The 27,280-nt window shown below is 49.0% G+C and overlaps 2 protein-coding genes across 2 annotated transcripts in view; one reads left to right on the plus strand and one right to left on the minus strand.

The window, feature by feature from the left end:
* The window catches only part of LOC135811923 (uncharacterized), a 72,624-nt gene that overhangs the window by 1,225 nt on the left and 44,119 nt on the right, over positions 1-27,280 (minus strand). The window contains exons 3-10 of the mRNA XM_065325187.1: positions 20,035-20,175; positions 15,418-15,480; positions 14,759-14,824; positions 12,146-12,178; positions 11,518-11,589; positions 10,646-10,753; positions 10,183-10,317; positions 9,592-9,675 (exon numbers count right to left, since the gene is read on the minus strand). Coding sequence (XP_065181259.1) covers positions 9,592-9,675; positions 10,183-10,317; positions 10,646-10,753; positions 11,518-11,589; positions 12,146-12,178; positions 14,759-14,824; positions 15,418-15,480; positions 20,035-20,175 — 702 coding nt within the window. The remainder of the gene's footprint in view (positions 1-9,591; positions 9,676-10,182; positions 10,318-10,645; positions 10,754-11,517; positions 11,590-12,145; positions 12,179-14,758; positions 14,825-15,417; positions 15,481-20,034; positions 20,176-27,280) is intronic.
* On the plus strand, positions 23,467-26,331 carry LOC135811921 (uncharacterized). The gene has a single exon (XM_065325186.1). The coding sequence runs from the start codon at positions 23,676-23,678 to the stop codon at positions 26,313-26,315; it is 2,640 nt and encodes an 879-aa protein (XP_065181258.1). The 5' UTR covers positions 23,467-23,675; the 3' UTR covers positions 26,316-26,331.

The raw sequence follows: 27,280 nt of genomic DNA on the forward strand, positions 1-27,280 counted from the left end.
ATTTGCGACTGCTGCGACAAGAAACTGCCTGTTATGAGCTGTTGCATACAGCTCGCAAGGTGCCTGTCGCAGAAGTTGAAGAAAGTTCAAATTCTGCGACATACAACGCACAACATACACATATGGAGTGGTGAGAACGAAATAACTGCTCCATCCACTGCATTTAAAGTTTCTTGAGAGCACGTGCAGTAGAGTATGCACTAAATCTACCCTATAAACCAAGTGCTTCCTCAGGATTACGGGAGTATTCAGGAGCTTTCCGTCTACTCATCATAGAATTTGTTCCAGCCACAGTACATACATTGTATGTACTGTGGCCGACTTCATTCTATTGGCCAATATCTACAGCTTGGAGTCACGTTGTTGATGTAAATGAGGTTGGGCAGAACGCACATATTGTGGAGGTGAAACAACCTCATTGCTTGGCACAATCCAAAAATTAGGACTTTTCTTGAGCTATCAGTTCCAGTAAAATGAGCACTGAGGAATCGAGTGAGACCGAAAGGGTGCAAAAAGTTTTTTCGAAAAGTAGATCAACTCATTGTTTTGAATGGCGCTTGCTTTACTAAGCCAAATATTTTTAGCATACAGTCACGGTAGAACGCCGAATATCCAGACGTCAACTATCTGGGTGATCAATTATCCTATTCGTCTAGCCGGGCTGGACTATAGAAGGCTTTATAATTATAGTTGGAAATCAGACGGTGAGCCTAGGAAAACATTGTTACCTGGAAAAATGTGGGCACACGTTCTGCGATCGAGGTCACTAACTCAACCAGATTTTAAACAGTCAGACGTGTACAGTCTAGCACAACACTGACAAGGAGTACTGAGACATTCCACGGCACGAAAGTCAGCTTGAGCACTGCTCGATAGCGCTAATCAACGGTCTTCTGACTTGGAAGGCTCATGGATTAACAATTCTGGTTTAGCTGGTGGACACGATCGCATAACTTGTGCCCACATTTTCCGTGTTAAAATATAGCGAGGAAAATGTTTCAGAGCAGACTCGCTCTCTGCCCATTCACTCTGCAATCTCGAACTCATTCCAAAGTTTTTGTACAGTGCTGCATGGATGCAAATTCCGTTACTCCGCATTAATAGGATTTTCAGAGCATGACTAAGCTGTTGTTTTCCACTAGTTTCCACGCATGGTAATTCTGAAGTAGTGGACATAGTATGGCTGAGGATCTATCTAATGCCGATCTTGCCATCCTCGGCTTTGACGAACTTCGTGACCTGGCCAAGAAAAATGAAATCTCGTTCACCAGCAATATGCTGTGTACTGCTCTTTTCTCTCCGAAACTCGACACTTGGAAGCCAGATAAGAAAGAAGGAAAATCATTAGTCACACCACCGGGACTTGTACCAGTGACCTTGCTATTCACGAGCAATGCTCTAACCAACTGAGCTACAGTATGACTCTTATCTACAGTGATGGCAAATCTGTCATTCTTCGATCAATCAATATCTGGCTTGCATCGTACTGGCAACTCACACTAATCAAGAGGTCCCTCGGCCATTCGCTTGAAATCGTGGGGAGTGCATCAAACTATGTCGACTGCGAGCAAACACAAATTACACTTTCAAATTTGGACTTCGTTGAGAATTTCAAAGTGGTAGGAAATTAGAGGCCACATGCTCATGAATTTTTATATTGATATTATTCCCATTAACAGTCCTGTCATCCTTGTCAACTCCACCCCTATCCACATCACAACCCAATTTCGTGGAAATCCATTCCAGAACAATGCATCCCATCAGCTTTTGAGCATTACATGCTCCTGCTCCGTGCATCCACCTGGTTTATGATATCTCAATCCCCCCTCCTATTTTCACCGAATGTTTTGCATTTTGCCCCCAGTTGATTTCTATTTAATTCAAGTAACTGTTTCTGGCTGGTATAAGATCTATCGCACTTTTTAAATTTCCTTTGTGGTTAAATTAATTGGAAACATGGAAAACGGTGTGGAACAAGTTCTATTTTAGAGTTCGCGAACTAGACCAGATTCTGCACAGTCAGACGTGCACAAAGTAGCACCAGACAGATAATGAGCTCTGAAATACTCCACGGCAAGAAAGTTAGAAAGAGCCGAAAAACTAACAAACTCTTGCGCATAACTTGTGCCACACCGTTTCAACCTTGATAACGATACTCAACTGTGCTCCACTGTCCAAAGAGTCCTCAATGCCCATAGATATCAGAGGCTTCTACACGTATCCACAACTATCAGCCACCAGGTTTCCTGATGATCGTGGAAACTTGGACTTGCACTACAGCTTCCAATCTCTCTGTCTTGTGGAACGATAAAAACGGAAATGGTATTGGTATTGATTAAGAGAGCGTGTCCGAGAATACCAAAGTATGTGTGCAAATGGATCTCTCCGATTTCGCTCAAAATTTGCAGGTAGGTTCCCATTGGGGTGTGGATCGATTGTGCAAAGCCCTTTAAAAAAGTTTCTGAAGGGAACCTTGAAATTTGCATACCCTCAAAAATGGCTGAAATATCACATTATTTATGGGTCTTGAAACGAGTCACGCCACAGCGTATACGAACAAGCTATGAACAAAACTCCATGAAGCCAACATTGCCTCACCTTAGAAGTGCTCCTGGGGCAGTACCGCTTAGCCACGCCAGCATCCCAGAAGACGAGGTCCATCACCCCCTGACGCCACAAATGATCGTCTTGAAAATAGCCAATTTACAAGCGCTGGCAAAACAGCCAGCTACGTCGTCAATTGGCCAGAACTATACACCGGCAGATAGTAGAACACCTCTTCTAGCGCTGAGGACATGTCCCCCATCTTTCTTTTTGGGGTTTCCTTGAATTAAACTTTTTTGAATTTTTCCACGCGACCATGCTGAAATACGGCCAAAGTCATACCTGCGCAGGAAAGCTCGCCCCTCCACCGCAATTTTTACTTCAACACTGCTCCCAAGGCCGCAGAACAAAGTGTATTGTTGGCTCTGACAAGGAAAAGCAGCGGTAATCACTTGTCACTAAAAACGACAAGCTTCTTCTTGCGCCACCAATAATTTTTTGTGCGACTGTTGATGCAAAGTGACTGAAGGCATGAGCGCAATTCTTGAATTTTACTACGAGAGGCATGGTGAAATCACGTGCCTTGTGACGCAAGAATGCCAGGCCGCGTGAATCACGGCTCACGTGATTTCAGAGTCACCTTCGTCAAGTGCGCTTGTTACTCGCCTTGAACGCCCGTTGGTCTGGAAGTGATCACACTTGTGTTGTTACTGCACTCAAGAACACGCTGACCGTGTTATAGGCCTACTAACAGGGACTTTCCCTGCCCGTGTAGGTCGAAGACCAATGAAATGTTGATGAAATCACATTCTTTTTGTATAGGATGTTGCACGGTTCTGAGGGGATTATTTTTCAAATCCCCTAGGCGCGCAGCGCTGCGGGGATTATGAAAAATAATCTTCGTTTTTGTTGAAAATCCCAAAGTGTCTCTGTGTGGCCGTCCTATGCCGCGAGAAACTCCAATCAGGCTCCTATGTCCTCTGCCTTCATGATTGAATGTCCACTTCGTTTGAACAACGAACACAACAATCGAGGACGGCTTTGCAATGAAAAATACAGCTATACTGGAGCTGAAAAAAAGAAGAAAAAAACGTGCTCAGGATGAGACTCGAGTACACGCATACTCTCCCAGCAGGTGAAACGCAAATTTTTGTGAAAAATGCGTGTCGCCGACTGACCAGTAATTTTGCCTGACGGCTATAAATTTCCTCTGAAACATTACGTTGACCGATCCTCCTGCATATACATTCACAAAATCAAACTTATCACTGCCCCTCAGCATGTACAGCATTCCGTAAACTGGCTCAATGAATCCTCAACAATCAGGAACTCGCTGCCTTTCCCGATTACAAGAGACAATTCCATGAGCCACTCGCCTGTACTCATGGCATACCAATTATGGGATTCTCTCTCTCAGCAATTTAAGTCCAGCAACATCCTCCAGGTGTTTTTAAGCTGAATAAATACTATGATACACGTACGTGGATCTTCATTAACTAATCGTTGATTTTCATTCTCTTTGTGTATTACTTCAAGCTCCAAAGTAAATCACATTTAATAACTCTTCACTCAAAGTCTTTCTTCTCTCCCTTTCCCTCATGGTGCATGATGTGCGCCTTGATCCCGAGACCATTGGTCGGGGGAGCGCACTTCACCTCACCGGCACAGCTCAATAGCACCTACATGCCCTTTGTAGTCCCCTATGTTCTCTTGATGATGTTGTTGTTGTTGTTGTTGTTGTTGTTGTTGTTGTTGTTGTTGTTGTTGTTGTTGTTGTTGTTGTTGTTGTTGTTGTTGTTGTTGTTGTTGTTTCAAATCTTTATTCTCACGATAGCCAGTGGCCAATAAGAGATAATAGTGTAAGAAAGGAGAAAGAGTGAGGAAGAATTGGGTGGGCAGGGCCTAGGGGTTAATGACTACTTAAGTGTACGGGCAGGGGTGGTCGCCACACGAGCATACAGAGTTGCGTACTTAAGTGTACGGGCAGGGGTGGTCGCTACACGAGCATACAGAGTTGTGCAACAGCAGGGATATCTCGGATTTGAAGGGAGTACGAGAAGGGATTTCGCGAAGCTGGGTGGGCAGGCAATTAAAGTAATGAAGGGCCTTGTACAGGGGAGAATGGAGACAGCGGTCAGTCCGCGGAGTTGGCAAGTGCCAAGTACGAGAGCGACGTAAATTATACGAAGGTTGCACGTTGCTAGCAGTATGCAGCGAGAGTATATGTGGTGGGGCATAATTGTGGCGCAGAGAATGCGCGAAGAGTATATGTTTAACTTTAAAACGTGAAAATAATGTTGGCCATTTGATGCGATGCAAAAGGTGGGAGTGTTCTAAGTGTGTGTAAAGGGGAAGGTGGAGACATATTCTGGCGGCTTTCCGCTGGAGTCGTTCTAGCCTGTCAAGGGAAGTGTGGGACAACGGTGTGAGAGCATTGCTCGCATAAGAGAATATAGGTAGTATGTATGTCTGATAGATGTGAGATAAAGAATCACTGGTGAGTGTAGACCTTAGTCTAAAAAGAATATTGAAAGACTTGAGTGATTTTTTGACTATGTATTCAACATGCTCCGTCCAACGGAGGTCATGCTGAAAGATTATTCCGAGGTGTTTGTGTTTTTGCGCTACGGTAAGCGGACTATTCCTGAGGGTGATCTGGGGTAGCTGTTCAGGGGGGCGGTTATTGTGGTAGAACGGGAGGATGACTGTTTTCTCTGTGTTAACCAGCAGGTGCCATCTTTGAAGCCAGTCTCCAGCTGCTGTGACACTCTGTTATAGGTTTCGGGTGCAGTCTTGAAGAGTTCTCGCTATGGAAATCAGAGCGGTGTCATCTGCAAACTGGCTACAGGTGGTGCTGGGATTCTCACATGCGTGTGGAAGGTCTATGGTGTAGACGAGGAATAGAAGCGGCCCAAGAACAGATCCCTGAGGGACGCCGGCAGGGATCTCGAGGAAAGACGATAGGTCGCCATCCACCTGGACCCTTTGCCGACGCCCCAACAGGTACCGTCGGAACCACTCCAGGGCGTTGCCCTGGACACCATAGTGGGAGAGTTTTGCTAGAAGGCCTGCATGCCACACACGATCGAAGGCCTTGCTTAGATCGAAAAAGCAGGCATTGACGTGTTTCCCGTCGTCTCTCGCAGTAGAGAGGGTATGGACGAGACGGGCGAGCTGCTGCTCAGTGCCGTCTTTCTCGCGGAATCCGGACTGCTGGTTGGGCAGGTGGGGTGTGATGTTCTTGTAGAGGAGTTGATGTGCAATTTTTTCTTGGATTTTTGATGTAGTGCTCAAGAGAGAGATGGGTCTATAATTTGTTGGTTGGGTTGGGTCACCCGGCTTGGGTACTGGAGTAATGGTGGCATCTTTCCACTCCTGTGGGATTTCTCCGGTTTGGAACGATAGATTAAAGAGGGACGATAACGACGGTGCAAGTTCCTTAGCCGCTTCTTTGAGGAGGCGGTTTGGAATAGAGTCAAACCCGGGGCTTTTGTTGGTATCAACTCCTCGGAGGAGTTTTTCGACCTCAGCTTGGGAAGTCGAGATTTCTTGAAGGGGACTGAGGATGTCAGGGGTGGTGTTGATGGCTGGAGTTTGCTCATCCGCATTGGCCACGGACAGCTTGCTCTGTGAAATGAAGAATTCGTTGAGGGCAGCGGCTTTTTGTGCTGGTGTCGTTGCAGGAGTTGCTTGGCTGACGAGTTCGGGTATGCGTTGTTTTGTAGCTGTAGTTAGGTGCTTCATGAGGCGGTGTAGGGAAGTAGAGGAGGCTGTTGAGTTGTTTACGAAATCCGATTTAGCACGACGCAGGAGGGTGGTGACACGGTTTCTTTGGGCAGTGAACGTGTTCCAGTCGTCAGGCGAGCGTGAGTGAAGGTATATTCTGTGTTTTCTGTGCTTATCCTTGATCTCTTTCAAGAGGCCCTTTAATATCCATGGTCGTGCTGGCACGTTCTTCCTGTCCCAAGGGGGGTGAGTGCGATTAACTTGGCAGTGTTCTTGGGCGATGCTCAGGACATTGTCGCGCCAGGATCGCCAGAAGGTGTCAACTGGGCATAGGTCGTGTTGGTTTGGATGGTGGTTGAGATTTGTGCGTGAAAGGGCTTCTCGAAGAAGGTGGATAGTGCTGTCTGTCCATGACCAGAATGTGGTGCTTCTGGATCGTGGAGGGGAGTTGTTAATTATGGGGGGCAGTTGATTATTGATGTGGCCACTGATAGTAGTGTGATCGGATGCGCCAAACGGTGGAAGTGATTGGATATGAATATCATTGGTGTGGAGTGAGGAGATAACAAGGTCTAGACATGAGAGAGGTGTTTGTCGGTGGATGTAAGTAGGGAATCTGACATGTTGTGTGAGGCCGTATGTGTGTAGCAGAGTTTGTATGTCGTCCCCAAGGCGATCTGTTCTGTCTGTGGTGAGCCACGCACTGTTCTTGGCATTGAAGTCTCCAAGTAGTAGGAGGTCATCACCTTCGGCTCTAGCGGTTTTGATGCTTCTTTCCAGTTCCGCACAGAAGAGGGTGCCATCGCTACGGGGTGGTCGGTAAATGTTTCCAACAACGAGGGAAAGGTTACCGGTGGATATTCTCGTCCATATGCATTCTGCTGCTGTCATTGGTATTGTCAGTACCCTTGTGTTGAAACGTTCCACTATGTACAAGGCAACACCACCACCATAGTCCTGTCTGTCAGCTCTGATCAGCTTGTAGCCTGGGATTGCATAGAGACTGTCAGGGTCTGATGTGTCAGCCCAGGTTTCCTGGACTGCAATGACTGATAGTTCGTTCTGAGATTCAGAGCACGAACGGGTAAAGGTAAGTAACTCGTCCATTTTGTTGAATATGCAACGCACATTGGTGCTTAGAAAGTTCAAATTCACTGACATTGGTATTGTTTTTTTGGGGGGGAATTTTATTTATTTTTATTTATTTTGTTTTTGTTTTTGTCTTTTGGCTAGTTGTTGAAACTTATCTGGACTCAGTATTTCAGGTGTTTCCTCTGAGGGGAGGACCATGTCCCATCGGCCTTGGCTTTCTCCTCCATGGTCGAATGGCCGTGGCTGTGTCGGCGACGACGAGGACCGCTGGGTATCCAATCCGCATCGTCAGAGGCAACCGTGGTGGCCCCGTCGTCGTGGCCTGCCCCAGTGCCTGTAGACGGAGGGGTGCCGGACATTGGCGGTGTACTGGGAGCGATTACCTGCAAGCTGGAACTCTCAGCTACCTCAGTTTGGTCGACAGAGGATGGAGTATTGCTCTGTATTTCCTTGGATTCCCCGTCGCTGGTTGTGTTCTCAGACGCACTGGCGCTGTTCATTTCAGCGGTTTTCTGTGTTGCATCCTTGCTACTAGTACTAGTACTAGCAGGGGATCCGTCGGGTGCAGTGCTCACCTGTTCGGCCGCCCCGTGCGTACAGTTGAACTGTGCGCGGGCTCCCTGTTGAGCTGCGCTGGCGTACGAGTGTGAACCCTTGGGCTCTGTGCGCGTGCGTGCTGAGCTGGTGGATTGATTTGAGCTCTCGGGCTCCGCGCTGGGGTCTGTGTTTGTACAGCTACTACCTGAACTAGCACTCACAACAGCCTCACTACCTCCTGCATCGGGCGCACTTGTACCCGAGCTCAGTTGTGATCCAGGGAGTGCAGCCGAATTGGTGCTCTGTGTATTTGTGGGTGGTTTGTTCGTGGGCCGCTTGCTCGGACACGATCGAGCAAAGTGCTCCCCCATGCAGATCCTGCAGGTGGCCCTCTGGTCCTCGTGACGGACACGAAACTGGTGCTGGTCGGCTGTGCGGACAAATGACGGAACTTGCCGACATCCCTCCTTCAGCTCGATGGTGGCGAATCGCATACCTGTCCCTACAGTAATCCCCGACGGGGTTTGAATTTGACCATGGCGGATGTCTCCCTGGATCTGGCCAAATGCAGCCAAAGCACTGCAGATAACGGTATTCTCGATCCAGATCGGGACATCAAAGATATGGAGTTGTAGTTGTTTGGTGAATGCAGGGCGTACAGAGAAATGTCTGTCGCCGATAAAAAACCCGTGCCCCAGCAGTGCGTCAGTCTGCGTAGCAGATAATAACGTTACCTTTGTGAGGTTGGAATTGGTGATCTGGACGGAGGCGACGTCCGTGTACCCTTGGGTAACAAGGGCCTCGGCTACATCCACTGTCTTGATACCGGCGTGACTGGTGAAAACTACGGTGTTGGCCTTCATGTCTTCACGGGTAAGTGATTTCCATCGTGGCTCGCCATTTCGGGCAGCAGTACTAATGTTGCGCTCCATGGTTGGGGTCTGGTATCCCGGGTAAGCCTCAATCCGCAGAAATCTAGGGAAAAACTGGGAGCGCCAAAATCTGCTTCCTACTCCTACTCAACTTTTGTCGTTGTTGTTGTTGTTGTTGTTGTTGTTGTTGTTGTTGTTGTTGTTTGAATTCTTTATTCTCACGATGGCACCATCGCCAATAAGAGATAAATTGATGAGAAGGTGGGATTGTGGGTTAAACAGTTGGAAAGTGATTTACATCACTTTGAACTTTACAAGTATGGGAGAGGGTGAGCGCTGCAGGAGCAGATTGAGTTAATCAGCAGTGAGCAGATTTCTTGTTTGAAACCAGGTCGGGAGGAGATGTCACGAATGCTAGCAGGGAGGGCATTGTAGTATTCTAGGGACTTGAACAACGAACAACGACTCGAGAGAGATGACGACTCGCGTGCAGCAGATGACGACGCGCGTGGAGCAGATGACGACAGCGACGCAGGTCCAAAATTGGTCGAGCGAAAGCGACGCAAACTGAACTCTCTGCTCATTCCGCCAACAGTGTCTCTTGTAAAGACGCTGTACATAGCCTGAATCACCTTCGTCCAGTGATTGGCAGTCGATACAAACTGTTCTTGACCTGTTCTAAGCGTTTTCATATCCATCAAAATCCATCACGAAGTTTTTGTTAACGGAGGAAGTAGAAATACAGAGCTGTCAAGTTGTTCAGAGTCTGCCAGCACCCGGCAGTTCCGCAAGCATAGAGAACATGAAATGTGTTACATACCTCTCCTGCAATGCGCTATACCTCTCTGGCTGTTGTAGACTGCCGTAAGGTTGCAATGCGGGGCCAGCTGTATTGTCACCATACCTAGGCATAGTGAGAAAGAGAGAGAGAGAGAGAGAGAGAGAGAGAGAGAGAGTGAGAGAGAGAGAGAGAGTGAGAGAGAGAGAGAGAGAGAGAGAGAGAGAGAGAGGGTGAACGGCATCTAGACGGTCTAGTACACAGCTAGAAGAGACGCATACCAGAAAAGGGCCCGCTCCGTTTAATTCTCTTGTCCCTGGTGACACAATGGCCTTAAAACGACACGGGAAATTTGTGATGCGTCCGAACTGCGTCTGTGGCATCCGAGCCCTCTTCGCACACTGGATGCATCCGAACCCAGGCGGGTAGCTCGTGTATAGTCAGGGTAGTCTGGTCATTACACCAGCAAAATGGCCGTCAAATGTACTAAATAGTCAAAATAGCGGATATAAGGTTGCCGGTGGTACATGGCGAGCACATCACAGATGTGCGAGCCACGTACCCGGAGCCCTCTGGGCACACTGGATGCATCCTTTTTCTTGATAGATAAATTGTACGCCATCCTATACACACCTGTTGGGAGTGCGGCGTCCTGCTGTCTGGGCTGGCACCGCTGCTGCCATTGCCATGGCTCCAACGCTTGGTGAAGCAGCACGAGACTGGGTACGAACGCCATCGTTCACTTCGCCGAACAGGCTGTAGGTGGAGCTGCAGAGTGAACACAAAGTGAGCAACACCGAAGGAAGACCTTTGCTTGTATCAAGCTCTCGCAATTTTTCCTAATCCGCCTGTGTGTGTGTGTGTGTGTGTGTGTGTGTGTGTGTGTGTGTGTGTGTGTGTGTGCGTGTGTGTGTCTCTCTCTCTCTCTGTCTCTGTCTCTGTCTCTCCCTCCCTCCCTCTTTCTCTGGTATGCGTACACTCTACACCCTACATACATACACACATGAGCATGCGACACTGGCATCCACACAAAGACGAGTTCAACTCTAGATGGGCGGATACATACAAATCAAAAGCACACAGGCTGGTGACATACTCAGATACGGAGTTGTTCTGGTTCGTGTCGTGCAGTGCGTCATACACTGCTGGCAGGTGAAGACTTCCGTAAGCTTCTGCTGGAGGGGCAGCCGCATTGTTCTCCGGTCTGGTCGTGACAAGAACAGCATGTCCAAAACATGAACAATGAATGCACCCGTGATGTCGCATATAAAGGCCAGGCTTATTGCTGTAGAGGCCAATGTCAGGGCTAGGCTTCTATTCAAACTAGGCATTCTATGTATGTGTATGTCAACACGAAAACCAGGCGTATGTGCCGGCAGTGCATCTTGAATATCAAGCTTGTATTCAAAACAGGCTGCTACATGAGGCAGGCTAGTATACAAGACACTGCGGCACTCATGGGCATCCGAAGCGTCCGTGCACACCTAACAATTTGGATATCTTTCGCACGGCTATCAGTTCGATATGCTTGTAAAGTGCTGCACATAATTATATCACATCCACCGGCCAGGGTCGTAACTCTTTGGTTTGCCACATGCATGGTGCACAGCCATTAGGCCTAACTCCAGCGCATACTGCAGCTGAAACTGGTCCAGCAAAATGTAGCACAAAGGCACAATCATACTATTCACACGATGATTTTTTTACACATCCTGTTCACAATCAATTCATTGTTGGCTACTTTAGAGGGAGGTGTCCTGACCAGGTTCCGGCCAAAGCAGAAGCAGCAGGATAGGCTACTACACGTCTGTATGATCTGTAGGCAATACACCATGACACGGTGATGATCATACCAGTAGCTGACATGGCACTGAGAACGCAGTTCTGTTGTACGGACAAGCCTGCCTGGACAGTGAAGACACGGACAGGCGATCTCTACAGCGTACGCTGAACAGACATTGTACTTACGTGCGCGCTGTCAAGTAGCCACTCACGGAAACGCCGTCGGCATTCGAGCCGCAGCGGTCCAGGTGAGAGTAGCTGAAACAGGCAGGCACAAAACACAATCGACAATACACAGTGCACAGTGGCAGAGCATCAATCATACAGGCTGAGCGCGGATGTGAACACAGCCGACTCCTGATGTAACGAACACCATTGTGCAGGAGAATTAGTTCGTTATAGCCAAAGTTCGTTTTGCACAGAAATGCACTCACACTATACAAGCAGTAGGGCGGCATGGCTGGAGGGCTCTTGGGCTCTTGGTTCACATGCCGCCCTACAAGGTGTGGTGCACCGCGCACACTTGACTCACTTGATCGGCTTTCATCGAGCAGCACTGTAAATCGTTTTTTGACCCGGACGCTGTCTTCAAGGACAGATATAAATACTCTTCTCTAGCAAATGATCTGTACTCCATCATCAGCTTACATAAATATAGCTATAAATATAGCAAGTGCTACATTAGTGCAAATTTAACTCGGTTACTGAGCCAATAAATATAATCAAAATAGAAAAAATCACATGAATAGTGGATGGTTGCTTCATAACTCGTTTCCATGTGATTTCTTTTATTTTAGCTACATTAGTGCCTTACGTTTCCTGTGGGTTAAGTCCGCTGTTGTTGTCACTGACAGGTATCATCCAAATATACAGGTACAGCCAGGCACAGCCGAAAGAAACCACGGCAAACAAACACACATATGCACACACACATACACACACACACACACACACACACACCAACACGCACGCATGGACACAACTACAGATTATGGGCAATGAGATAACCGACGAACAGGAGCTCAAGAGCAATGGTCAAATCCGGGGGGGGGGGGGGGGCTGGTGCTTACTCAGTATATTGTGCACCCGCTCTCGATTTCCAGTTGTGTTTGCTGGCTAATAACGTTATCCCTGTGAGCCAACCTGATTCTGTCGATCAGGCGTACCGGGTAAAGTTAGAACGTATGGCACGGGCGGTCTTGTGTGAAAGCCTCACGGGCATCGCGGCTTTCAGGTTGCAATCCCTGTCCGACGCCCAGAGAGAGGGGGGGGGATTGCGAAATCCTGACTTAAATGGCATGCATGTGTATACTGTACTAGAGTGAGCAAGACCTGTAACTGCTTCTCAGCCGATCAAAAATCGGATTCCAAAAGAGGTGTCCCAAATTGCTTTCCAACAAAAAATCGGTGACGAATACCATAATATTGGGCCAGTGCATGCAATACCGTGTCTAAGGGCAAATTTTTGGAAATTTTTTTCTTTCTTGAAAATCAATTACAGGGGTCTAGAGAACACCTCTGTGGAAGATAAAGTTGGATTTCACATTTGAAAGTACATAGAGACCATGATTTCTATGGCATTGTCCAAAATAGAATATGCCTTGTATAATGCATTATCTACAGTGTCGTTGAAAGCAGCAACAGTTTTGCGTGTCAGCCTTTAGTATTGGCCAAGACATTCAATGAAGGCTGCCTTGTTCTCCAGTGAAAACTGGGCAACATTGTCCAGCAAGTTCTTGCGGCGTTGACCTAACAAGAACTCGCGTTCTTTTTGTGCAAAGACAACATGGTCACAGAGTGGTTCCGTTGCAGAATTCTTTTCATCCTATGCACGAGGAGAACGAATATCGTCCCGGAGCAGCCCACACTTGTTGCACACATCCATCCGTCGCGTCATGAACTCCATGGACTTGTACATGTACTTCTTAGTCTACAGATACAAAAATATACGGTAACCCAGGGTTTGCGCTTCACAAGACTGCTCGACATGTCCCGAAAGGGCAAACTTGTAGGCGACAGATATAGGTAAGTTTATGGGAGATTCCTCACCTCTCCCTCTTGGTGCAGCAGACAGCAGGAGACTGAACAATAACCTGTAGTTCAGAATAAACTGCTGCGCTCTGTCTCCCACTTCTGCACTATATTTAATCCAAGGCACATTGCCAGATTTCCATGTGCACCAGGGTGACAGCTAATGTTCTCCTTTTCCACGTGCACACAGTCATGTTCTGCCAACCACAATCATCATGATCATGGAGCTGCATAAACGCGGTTCCACACACGATGTATCCCATCACAGTTTATCCAAACGTGATGCGCGTCCGTTCCCTTGCGGAAGCTGTCGACTGATGCGCGACAGTCGACAGGATCGTCATGAGTGCATCGCACGCAGCACACCAATAAAATGCCGAGGTCCTTCGATTTCATCGCCGAGATTTAGTCGTCGTAATGGAGGATTGCGCTCGGCGTGAAGCTGCTGATTAGGTAGTTCCAAACGCAGCCACAGCCTTCGAGGATCAGTGAGTCCACAGCGGCAATGCTCTGAAGCGCGTCCTGCTCATTGTCGCCCCACAGAATCTCCGCCTAATTCATCCGCTCTCGACTCGCCTTCAACCTCAACGCAGGAGTCTTTCACTCCCGGACGCTTAGCTGAGGCTTCGTCAGAGTTACTGTGAGCATGCCGTACAGCTGCTAGTTGCCGATTGCTCCGACTCACGACTCGCCAAATAAATTGTCGTCTTCCTCCTCGATAGTAAACCTTGCCGATCTCTACGGAAGCACCGACGATAATCACGCGAGCGGCGCAGCTCAACTGACGTGCTGCTCGGCGTCTGCCGCGAGTGTGTCTACTCAGAGGCCCTTCCTCAAGTGCTACTTCCAACTCCTCCTGCGCCGCCACGTCCATGATGATTGCTGCAAGTCGATTGCTTGTCGCTTCTCTTGTCGTCTTGAGATCGATTAGGAATGACAAGATCCGCGATCGAGCCACAAAAAAATATAACTCTTCTTTCCGAGCGATTTTCTCAAATTCTGAAAGAAATCGGTTTCCCCCGAAGACACGTTTTCGCATGCACTGGCCCAAATATTATTATTCTCCGGAGTATAAGCCGCACCCAGATTTTTCAGTCACGAAATACAGACATCTACCCTGTACTTGGGCACCCTGTAAGGGCCGATTTCCACTACGGTCCCGTGAATGCCGTGCCGTGAGTACCCATGGTGATTTGCTCACGTGAGGGGCAGTTTTGGTGCGAGTTCATTCCGTGGCTCCTGCCGTACCGCGCCGTGGACATTCCGGTGCCGAGGGCCTCTGGGGGGGGGGGGGGGGGAAATGGCATGCCGTGGTATTCCGTGGGGTCGAATGCAGTGAGTAGTAGGTATTTTACTACTCCCTGACATGAAGTTTTTTCTTTCTTTTCATGCTTACGGTTTTCGTGGCGTTGAAGGCGGTGGGTGAGGCTGAGCAGCACTCATAAACCTTTCGGTTGCATTGCTGCAGCGGTGCACAGGAGAGAACGAATCAACACAGCATTATCACCGTCAGACTGATGTCACGACTGCAGCACTGGCTGGCCCGAGAGGAGTGAACTAAACCTGGCCTACTAACTTACTGCCATGTTTGGAAACTTCACTTCTCAACTCCAAAACGGTCTCTTCACTGCGATTCAAATGAAATTAAGATTTACATTACACCAAATTTCCGGGTCTGGTCCATCGTTTTGGAGTTGAGAAGTGAAGTTTCCTTAATGTGTAAGTGGCTGCGTTGGAGTTTGCGGAAAATTAGAAGGGTTTACTACTGTTATGTTTGGGGAAATCTGGCTGGATTGGGGAAATCTGGCTGGATTGGGGAAATCTGGCTGGATTGGGGAAATCTGGCTGGATTGGGGAAATCTGGCTGGATTGCCATCCGCTAGTACACGGCTAAACGGCATACAGTTGAACCCCGCCTAAGACGCACGCGCGCGCTAGCACCCACATCCACTCATGCACGCCCAAGCACACATAGCCCTCCCTCCCTCCCTCCCACTTCTCCTTTCCAGACACACATTGAACAAGATGACACCAGCGCACACGAGACAAACTGACCGAGGTGATCCCGATGCCAGCGCCTGACATGCCGCCTGCAGATCCATGGCTGTACCCGATCCGCTGGGAGAATCAGATTTCAGCAGCACAGAGAGTAGAAAACACCAATGGTCCGCACAAGTCGGTAGACAACACATGGACTGGCAGACAGAAATTTGAGTAGAATCCACAGATCCTCACAACAACATACAGGGCTCTAGCCAAAGGAGGGTAGGAGGACGCAGCCACCCCCCCCCCCCCCCCCAAACACTCACTCACTCTAATCGAGCGACCCCTGAGAAAATGTGCCCTCCCCCCCCCCCCACTCATTTGTCGATTTTTTCAGGCAATTCAATGAAAACGCAGTGGCTAGTCGCAAACAGAGTGTTCATAAAGGCGCACTCGTATGGGTGAAGTCGGCGATTCGCTCCCGTACGTTGCATTTTGCAGGGCAAGACAATTTTGGAAAATGGAAAAAATGGGTTACGGAGCACCCGTCTCCCCTGCCCCCCCCCCCCTACTATTTGGACCTGGTTAAAACCCTGACATACAATTACAAGCAATGCTGGACTACTTGAGGAATGCAAATAGCCAAACGGGTTAACCGAGGAAGCATTGTCTAGAAAAAATGTCACTACTCGTGCTTTTCAGGGTGCTGGGTCGAATGGTCTTGGTCCGAGGAAGCTGAGACGCTTCCTTCCTCCTTTATTCCCAATAGTACTTGCGCACTTTCACCAAAACTGGCTGACTGCGCCCTACTAGGCGGGGATTTGTATGGAAAATGTCACTAAAAGCGCCATTTTGTTCTTATAAAAGCACGTATGACCGCGATTGGCCCATACGTTGTAGTCTTTCGGATGCCGAGTCGACTGTTTTTGGTCCGAGAAGACGGCGATGCAGCGTTCAGCTCTTATTCCCAATCGAACACCAGGGTTCTAACCAAAGGGGGGGGTAGGGGGGGGGGGGGCGCCGCGCCCCCCTACTTCGTTTGCGCCCCCCCCCCCCTGTGAAATAGTGCCGCCCCCTTCTCATTTTCCGATTTTTGTGTTTTTTCACGCCATTCAACGAAAATACAGTCGATAGTCACTACTAGAGGGTTCATAAAGGCACATTTGTGAGGGGTGAAGTCGGGAGTTCACCCCGTATGTTACATTTTGCATGGCAAGACAATTTTGGACATTGGAAAAAATGGGTCATGGGGTAACTTTTTCCCATGCCCGCCCCCCTACTATTTTGACCTGGCTAGAACACTGGAACACGGTTGAGAAAGCGGTCATGTGCCGATCTGTACACTAGTCACCTGATCACCATGCCTGCTGGCTACAACTCACAGCCTGTTAGCGCGCATTCCTGTCACTCCAGTTGAGCCTCGGTGTGAAGGTTGTAGCCTACAGCCTACAGCATTTCATACGTAGTGTCCATACCACTGAAGTAGAGTTTTTTTTAAAAGAAAAGACAAGTAAAGGGAGAAAGAGAGATAGAGAGTAGTCTTCTTCAAGGTTTTTTCTTAGTCCGGTTTTGGAATTCTGTGGCCGTGAGGCGGAGGCCCGAGTAGATTACAAGGCGCTGAATCGTACGTCAACCGCCGATTGCCTTCCAAGTGCACGTCGAACTCTATCCCCTGGAGAAGAGGACGGCGTGTATAGCGCCAGCTATCTGCTTGACAAGCGACGTCACTTCTGGTCCGAGTTCTGTGCAGCCGATCATCTCGCGCAGTGCCTACGTGTACACATGTACATGCTGCACGCGAAGCATGGATCCACAAAGGAAAGTCTTCAATGGATCCAGAAAGGAAAGTCTTCAATGGATCCAGAAAGGAAAGTCTTCAATGGATCCAGAAAGGAAAGTCTTCCATGGATCCACAAAGGAAAGTCTTCAATGGATCCACAAAGGAAAGTCTTCAATGGATCCACAAAGGAAAGTCTTCAATGGATCCACAAAGGAAAGTCTTCAAGCTGCTGGTCCAACTGAACAGCTGCAGCTATGCTCAACATCTTGTAAAGTGTAATGGAAACCATCAAGGACTGAGAGGCCACACTGGCATTCAATGGGAGTAATGCTCCTCCTTGGATTCGGCATACATGGCGGACATCTTTGAGATGAAATCCTCTCCACTATCGTCCATTTCATATGTACCGGCATTCACTGGGAGGAATGCTCCTTCTTGGATTCGGCATACACGGCGGACATCTTTGAGATGAAATCCTCTGCAGTATCGTCCATTTCATATGTACCGGCACTCACTGGGAGGAATGCTCCTTCTTGGATTCGGCATACATGGCGGACATCTTTGAGATGAAATCCTCTGCAGTATCGTCCATTTCATATGTACCGGCACTCACTGGGAGGAATGCTCCTTCCTGGATTCGGCATACACGGCGGACAACTTTGAGATGAAATCCTCTACAGTGTCGTCCACTTCATATGCAGTATCCATAATGTAGACATTAATGATGGAGACGAAACTTGGTTGAACTACACACTACTGCACTAGTAGTGTGGAATGCGGGATCATGGCAGATTAGCAAATATACTAATCGAACGAGGAGCTAATCCCAAGTTGCAGATCCCCCGGGGAGGATGGAGTCCGCTTCACATGGCAGCCTACAGGAACCATACCAGCGTTGTCAAGGTGATGCTGTCACATGACAATGACGGTGTCACCTTGGATACTGCACTGCTTACCAATAACGGAAAACAGTACTGAGTACAGAGTCAGTACTCTCACAACAGTCAGTAGCAGCTCGCCTAGGCCGAGCGCCTGGACTTGTAAAAAATAATTTTGTAAGTCTTCAATCATGTTTGCATGTACGCGCTATCCAGCCATGTGGCGTGAACAGATTGCTTGACGTGAAAGGTAGCGAGTCGTACGCGGACGTGTCTGACACATGAAACGAAAAGATTTTTTTGGCCGGTAGTCAGCAACAAATTAAGTGACGGTCCCTTTAGTCCTTCGCGTCACATGACAGTGACGGTGTCACCTTGGATACTGCACTGCTTACCAATAACGGAAAACAGTGCTAGACATTGCAAAAGATCGGAAGCATGAGGGATGTGTGAAATTGTCCCTTTAGTCCTTCGCGTCACATGACAGTGACGGTGTCACCTTGGATACTGCACTGCTTACCAATAACGGAAAACAGTGCTAGACATTGCAAAAGATCGGAAGCATGAGGGATGTGTGAAATTGCTGCTGGAACACGAGAGTGACAAGTCTCCATGCATGCAGACAGACAGCCTTCAAATTCTCACCCTAACTTGTGGCAGCCGTCCTTCACTAGCCGCGGTCGCCCGCCATGCTCACGATGTTCCCTGGTGCACCCAGGTGTCCATGCCCGGTGCCCCTTTCGACCAGGGCTTCCGTCCGTCGGCGCTGGGAGGGGAGTCACACTACAGTCCAGCACGCCAACCCATCTTGATTCTTGAGAAGAAAGACCTGCCGCAATTTCACCGAGGACCAGTGCAACAACTCCTTCTGCTGCCGTGCCTGCGTGCGCCTCCAACGCAGTGGAAAGCACTCAGAAACCGAATGCGGTAGGGATCAGCGCACCTCCTCAGTGCCTGCTCTGTAAGCACTCCGTGGACACCCGCGTCAACGTTTGCCGATTAGCCCGGCTCCTAACCCTTCATTCTGATCGCTCCTTCTCTCAACTTTGCATGTAGTCCGTGGGCACTTTGTGCTTTTTCATGCCATTCAAAGAAAATGTTTCCCTGCCAGCCCCCCCCCTCCCCATCCCTATAATTTTTACCTGGCAAGAACCCCCTGCTGGCGCATGTACAGGTTTCCCGTACGCACGGCAGGGCTTGCCGTCTTTTCCAGTTTCCATGCCTGCGGACAGCTTTCAAATTCTGCCCCACCCTCCTCATCCCATGTCTCACTCTTACACTATACTCAACATCACCTAATTCTCAGTCAATATCCCAATTCTCTTTCACTACAGTACCGTCGGGCACCGAAGAACGGAGTGCCAAAGAGCGACCAGGCTAGAACTCCATCAAGCACAGCATACCAATGTATATACGGTGACTCAACCGCGCATGACAAAATAGTAATACCGTAAAATTCCGTAAATAAGCCCACCCTAAATAACGCCCATGTCCGATAATAAGCCCAGTTTTAGGCAGTGTACACTTCAAGTCCGTTTTAGCGCCCATGCCCGAAATAAGCCCAGGGCGTAAAGTGGACTCAAAATGACCAGCGCGCGAGCGTGCGTTCGCGTACAAACTGTAGAACAGTTGTAGATCGAGTGCTTGCACTCCAACTGCACGCAGCACAGTGCAGAACTCAACACTGTCACGGCGCGCGAGGACAGCGATGTTCCGTTGGAATGTAGCAAACTGCCAAAAAATGTAGCAAAACATGTCGCCTGCCAACTAGTGGGTTGCTGATAGATTGATCTTCTGCAGATTGCGTCCGAAATAACGCCCATGCCCTAAAATAAGCCCATGCCCAAATATACGCCCGGTTTTTGACGCTCTGCAAAGTATACGCCCGGGGCTTATTAACGGAATTTTACGGTATTTCCACTGAAACTCACCCAAAGGGTGCCCCGAGAAATAAAGTGCCTGTAATTTCGGGGTCCGGATAACCGCGATATGAGAGTACTTAGAAAAACTCTCTGGTTTGCGATGACTTACTGTTGACCATGGCTGCGGTTGAATGTGTCGCGCGAAGGCTTGCTGTAGGATGGTTTCTGTGCGGCGGTCTGGCCTGATAGACCGGGCGTAGGGACGATGACAGTTGCTGATGATACGAGATGTGTGGGCTGGGTTGTGCTACTGCAATACACACACGCACGCACACACACACACACACACACACACACGCACGCGCACGCACACGCGCACGCGCACACACACACACACAAGGAGCAGAACTAGTCTTCAAGTTGACTTTTTAAAGAACCTACATCACTCTGAAGAAGACAATCATCGGAACGGTAAATATGAATCGGTATCATCATTGTCGCGAATCGCGAGAATAATCTAATCAACTCCTTATTTGCTCATCGTGCGCCTAAATCTGCTATGCGTACTGTATTGTTGTACGCTGTATTTTCTCTTCGGGGTGCTAGTGCCGAATTGGGCTAGCACCGTACTCACCTTTTTTCTGTAGTATTCATATTTGGTTACAGTGTGCTCGTAATGGTGTTGCTGCTGTTTTCCCCCGAAACAAAGAGCTCTTTCCGGTTGGTGAAAGAGCTGCCGAATTTCTTCTTATCATCGACTTCATTACTTGAAATGATCTTACTCGTAGCCTTGACCAGAGTCAAGCTACAACAACCGAAGCTCTTGTTGTGTGTTATGGACTGACATAGATAATCGGCCAGTGATGCACAACAAACTGGTGCCGAAAACCCGACCTTTAGATAACTAGAGTTTGTTACTGAAGGAAATTCAAAATGCCACCGAAGGGCAAGAAGGCGAAGACTCGAGCAGCAAAGTGCTTACTATCTGATGACGATGAGCCCGACTTGCCACCCCCGCAGGTCTTACACGCAAGGCAAGTGACTACTATCAGCAACGAGCAGCTCTACTCCATCAACAAGACCGCCGACGCGGTGCTGGACGACGACGATGTATCCTTGCAACAGCTTAGTTTATTTATTTCTGAACTTTGCGTTGCTATTGATTCTTTTCTGGCTGCCTGTTCTACTTTTGATAACGCTTGCATGAAGTATGGCTTTCTTGATTTAAATGAGTCGGGGTTGAAAGATCGACTGCAACTGGGGCTCGTCAGTAGGGGTAAACTTAGGTGCCTAGAATCCAAACGAGACAACATGCAGCGACCTTCACAATCCACTGCTACATCATCCACTGCAACATCACGTTCTCCCTCCAGTTCTAATGTTTCAAATCCCGCAGTACCAGACAGCTCACATGGTAGTTCGTATGCATCCATCCGGCTACCGAAGCTTACCTTACCCAAATTTGATGGCAACTTTTCGAAATTCCGTGAATTTCACGAAATATTTCAAGCCTCTGTCGGTGCCAGCAAATTGTCTGATGTGGAAAAGTTTGCATATCTCCAAGAGAATGTTGAAGGCGTCGCAAAGGAGGCAATTGCTGGGTTCGACCTGACGGGTGCCAACTATCGCATTGCGATGGATGTTTTAGAGGAAAGATTTGGTGACGTTCAAATCCATATCGACAGTCACTACACAGCCATGACGCATCTACCTCCAGCAACAGACAAACCTGCTTCGTTGCGGAAACTACTTGACGAAATCGAACGGAACCTCCGCAGTCTTGAAGCACTCAAACAAGACGTAGAACACCCGTTATTTATTCCTATGATCACAGCAAAGCTCCCACAGGCTGTCATGGTGCAGCTCGAGCTTGCACGGGGCAGCGACAGCTGGACAGTCGCATCCTTACGCAAGGCCCTTGGCATCTTGGTACGTGTCAAGGAAACTAGTGAACGCCAATGTCACGACGCGAACAAAGGACACCAACGGCATTCTGCTCCGTCCAATGTCGTTTCGACTGGCGTATCCCTCTTGCAACATCATGAGAAACGCAGATCTCCGAAATGTTTTTACTGTTCAGGGCCGCACTTTAGCGATGAATGTGGACAGTACAGAGGTTTAGATGCACGCAAAGCTCACGCGAAGCTCAAGGATCGATGTTCTATCTGTTTTAGATCGGGTCATATCGCACGTGACTGCAAACAGGCGAGACCATGCTTCCACTGTAAACTGTCGACACATCACAGAAGCTTGTGCACTAAGAAGTTTGGCGGTGCCTCGGTAGCGAAATCAGAGCAGAGGCCGAAGAACTCCACCACATTGAGCGTCGATGCTGCACCCTTTCTTTCTGCAACTCAAACACTTACATCGACGTGTGAACATGTTATCATGCAGACAGCCCTTGCTACCATCCAGGATGAGTCGGGGCAAAGCCTTCAAGCTCGCCTTTTGTTCGATACTGGTTCCAGTCGAACGTACATCACAGAATCGATTCGGAAATCCTTGGACATGCCTACAATTGGCACTGATGTCACTGCAATGGCCAACTTTGGTGCATCCCAGCGCACCACGCAGAACCTTCCGCAAGTGGAATTCGATGTCCAACTGCTTGATGGCTCTGCCCAATCCGTCCAAGCCAGCGTTGTCCCGCAGATCTGTTGTCCAATTCTGAAGACTCCGCTGGATACCCAGACACATCCGTCGCTCAAACGCCTACCCCTTGCCGAGCCCTTAACACTCACTCGCGAACATGTCGAGATTGACATTCTGGTTGGGACAGATTTTTACTATGACTTTGTGCTAACGGATCACACTCGCTTTCCAGATGGCCTGATCCTCCTAGACACCAAGCTAGGTTTTATCTGCACGGGAAAGGTTCCTCACTCCGAGCTGACCCAATGAGAAGAGGCCACTCTTATGGTCAACGAAGCTCCTGACCCTCAGTGCACTCCTTCCGACTTCGATCTGAAGAAGTTCTGGGAATTAGAGAGCGTGGGCATTGATGGGAATGCAGATCACGACGATGATCAACTTGCGCGTGATAGCTTTTCACGTTCCGTGCAGCAGTCGGACGGCCGCTATGTGGTGTCATGGCCATGGCGTCCGGGCACATGTGATCTGCAAGAGGATCGAGGTCTTGCGTATGGTCGCCTTAAGGCTTTGCTTCGGAGATTGCGCCAGGATCCTGACCTCCTGGAGAAGTACGACCAGACGATCAAGGAGCAGGCGGTCAAGGGCATCCTTGAAACAGTCGTTGATGACCAAAGCGATACTGACAGTCATCCAGTTCACTATCTTCCCCATGATGGCGTAGTGACACCTGCCAAGAACACAACGAAGCTCAGAGTTGTATATGATGCTTCCGCCAAGTCCAACAAGACATCGTCCAGCTTAAACGAATGCCTTCTACGAGGTCCCGTCATGCTACCGGATATGGTGGGCATATTACTTCGGTTCAGGCTCTTCCCAATAGCAATCACCAGCGACGTCGAGAAAGCTTTCTTGCAGCTTTCGCTTCACGAGCCCGATCGTGACGTCACGAGATTCCTCTGGCTGAAGGACATTACTCAGCCTCCAGTCACGAGCAACATTATTATCTACCGCTTCCGCAGGGTACCCTTTGGGGTCATTTCTAGTCCGTTTCTTCTTTCGGCGACACTGCACCACCATCTTCGATCGCAGCCTGACTCGACAGATTCGCACGACATACTGGACAACCTGTATGTGGACAACGTGCTCGTCGGAAAATCAGGTGTCCACGACAGCCTCCGGTACTACCAACATGCGAAGTCCGTGTTTGCTGAGGCTTCCATGAACCTCCGAGAGTGGGCGTCGAATTCAGCCGACTTCTTGGAGATGTTGCCCGAGAAGGACAGGGCCAAGGGATCCTCCCAGAAATGCCTGGGGATTGACTGGAACTTCAAGAATGACACGCTCCAGGTCCCATCCATTTCTGCAACAGCCCGCGTTGTCAGAACCAAGCGTGAGTTGTTGCAAGCCATTGCACAATTCTTTGACCCCTTAGGTCTGCATTCACCAGTAGTTACTGCTGCGAAGATTCTCATGCAAGATGTCTGGAAACTATCGTGCGACTGGGATGATTACCTCAGTGATGACATTCTTTCTCGATGGCAGTCTATTGCAGAATCCATGGATGCAGCATCCGACCAAGTCGTACCTCGCTCATTTGGTCTGAATCACTTGGACACAGAGCGTTACGAGTTACATGTTTTCTGCGATGCCTCCAAGTCAGCCTATGGCGCGGCTGCTTACCTTCGAAAGATTGGAGATACGCACTGCACGTCAGATCTGATCTTCTGCAAGACGAGAGTCGCGCCTGTGAAAGCAATCACAATTCCCCGCTTGGAACTTCTAGCCGCTCAGCTGGGAGTCCGGATTGTCGAGTTCATTCAGCGTCAGCTCACGGTTGAGTTCACACGGATCTGCGTCCACTCCGACTCCTCCTGCGTCCTCGGATGGATACGTAGTAAGAAGAAACAGTCACAGTTCGTTGAGAATCGACTCACCGAAATTCGAAAGAACCCTGCCATTGAGTTCTTTCACACTCCGACTGACCTCAACCCAGCCGACCTTCCTTCTAGAGGTCAATCGCCATGTCCTGGAAACGTCGACCTTTGGTGGCATGGGCCAACTTGGCTTTGCGAGTTGCAGGGGTCCCCACCTTCCTTTCCGGGGGAGGATCCTGTACGGTTGACCACACCCACTCCTGATGAGTTTGCAAAATGTGTTACAGCAGATGAGACTCTGATCGCTGATGTTCAGCCAGAATACACACCCTTTGGCATCGATCCATCCAGATTCTCATCATGGAGCAAATTGACCCGAGTGACAGCTTGGTCGGCACGATTCATTGCGAAATTGCAAGGACGAACTACTCAGAGTGACACCACACTATCCGCAACCGAATTGCAAGAAGCCACAACACTGTGGCTGAAATATGCCCAGCGCCAACAGTACTCTGATGTTCTAATGGCTCTCGAAAGCGGCAACAAGCACGACCTCGTGCATAAGTTAGACCTCTTCATAGATCAGAAGGGAATCCTCAGGTGCGGAGGTCGCCTGAAGCATGCCGAATTGAACATCGAGACTCGCTTTCCAGCTCTTCTTCCGCATCGAGGACCACTAACGGCACTAATCGTGACCCACTTCCACAAGATGATACTTCATTCTGGAGTAAGTCACACACTGAGCAGAATCCGCCGGGAGTACTGGATCACACAAGGAAGAAGCACTGTGAAGTCAATCCTGAGAAAGTGCCACACGTGCAAGAGAGTCGAAGGATACCACTATGCCACTCCTCCGTTTGCGCCTCTTCCACCAGAGTGCCTTAACCCTTCCTTAGCATTTACTTTCTGCGGAGTCGACTACTTCGGTCCGATGTACACCAAGGAACAGTCCGTATCCAAGAAGGTTTGGTGTGTGCTGTACACATGCCTAGTCACGCGTGCAGTCCACCTGGAACTTGTACCAACTATGTCCACCGTCGACTTTATTGATTCATTCCGAAGATTTGTTGCGCGTCGTGGTTTGCCGGAACGCATCTGGTCCGATAACGCTCCCCAATTTAAGCACGCGGACAAATCACTTACTGAGGCTTGGCGAGGAATGGTGAAGGATCCGGATCTAATGAATTACATGGGAGAGCAAGGCGTCGACTGGAGATTCATCGTTGAGCATGCACCGTGGATGGGTGGCTGCTATGAACGTATGGTTGGCATTGTTAAGCGCTCGCTACGCAAGTCCCTCGGCAAGCAAGTCCTGACCAGCGACCAACTATACACCGTGCTGACGAAAGTAGAAGCTGTTGTGAACACCAGGCCACTGGTTGCTCATGCTGACGAGTTCCGGGGGGTGGGGGGTCCTCTGACACCGGCTCATTTCTTATCCCTCCGTTCTAATCTTATCTTCCCTAGTTTTCTTGATACTGATGTACATGATGACCCACATTTTCTTGTATCTAGCTCTAAAACGTATAATACGCTTTGGAAACGAGGCCAGCAGTGTCTGGAATCGTTTTGGCAATGCTTCCAGAACGACTATCTCACCAGCCTACGAGAACGCCCACTTAGTGCACCAGCCAAGAGAAGCGAGAATGCGGAGCCACGTGTGAACAGTGTTGTGCTGATCAAGGAGAGCGGCATGCCAAGAGGGACATGGAGACTGGGCAGAGTGGTGGATATTTATGACAGCCAAGATGGATGGGTGAGATCAGCGACTGTGCAGCTTGCGTCTCAGAAACAGGTCCGTCGCCCAGTTTCCCACTTGTACCCAGTCGAAGTAGCTAGTGATGCCAGTCAAGTCTCCGTCACTCATGAACCAGCAACTACTCACAGCGACGCGTCCGTCACACCACCAGCCAGGCCACGCCGCGCTGCTGCTCAGAAATGCCAGAATATGGTTCGCAGGCTGAGGGATGATGATGCACTGTGAGTTAGTTATGTACTTTATTTTCTTTCTTTGATCGTATAATTATTTGGCCACGTTATTTTGGTCTTCCCAGATTTGTGATAGTCAGTTGGCCGGTTTCTCAAAAAGTGCTCGTTTCTGATTTCCTGTGTCGATTTGAGTCCAACATTTCGTGGGTGGTTGGACGTGTTGGAGATCGGCAGGGCAAACAATTTCGCGCTTGGGTGCCTTTTCTGCGTTGGGGCTGAAGGGAGTTACGGCGACTTGTTTGAATACGAAGACGAACACTGTGCAAATTAAGCGCATGCTCAAAACACGCATATGCGAATTCTGCGCAAGTGAAAAGGATGATGACGTCCGCCCACGACTAAATTTCAAACTTTAATACTTGACTGGTTCGACAATTGTGTTTTTGCTTTCATCCAATGCCGATCGCATGGCCTCTCTAAGTTTCTTTGCCGATCTGTCCGACAACCTAGACAGGTAGATGGCAGATAAGAAGGGGCAAGTGTTTATGATTCCTGTTGTTAGTTGTCTTGTTCGACATGGCAGACGATTTGGGGCTGGAAACTGTTTCCTTGGCGAAAGCTTCAGGTGAAGGAGTGAAATGCATTTGTCACAACCCGAATTTTCCTGCTCATCAGCCTCTCAAGCGCTTGACGGAGACTACCTGGACTACCCTATGGAATGCAGCTGAGACGAAGAGAGATGACACCCGGATGTCGATCGGAAATCTTGATAGAGAAACTTGCGGCGAAGTTCTATACGACAAAGCCTGCTACAAGTGGTACACAAACAAAAAGACTTTGAAGAAGACAGCCGTTGCTGAGTCTGTCCGGCCCGTCGAGGCTGTTGGTGGCGACGAAGGCAGTGAAGGTGATTATGATGATGATGACAGTGATGACAGCGAGCCTGAGCAAAGAGATGTTGAGCCCCCCAAAAAGCGGACCCGTTCCAGTGGGAGCCAGACAGATTTAAATTTGTGCCTA

The sequence above is a fragment of the Sycon ciliatum genome, chromosome 3 (assembly GCF_964019385.1).
Source record: "Sycon ciliatum chromosome 3, ocSycCili1.1, whole genome shotgun sequence".
In the NCBI taxonomy this organism is placed as follows: domain Eukaryota; kingdom Metazoa; phylum Porifera; class Calcarea; order Leucosolenida; family Sycettidae; genus Sycon; species Sycon ciliatum.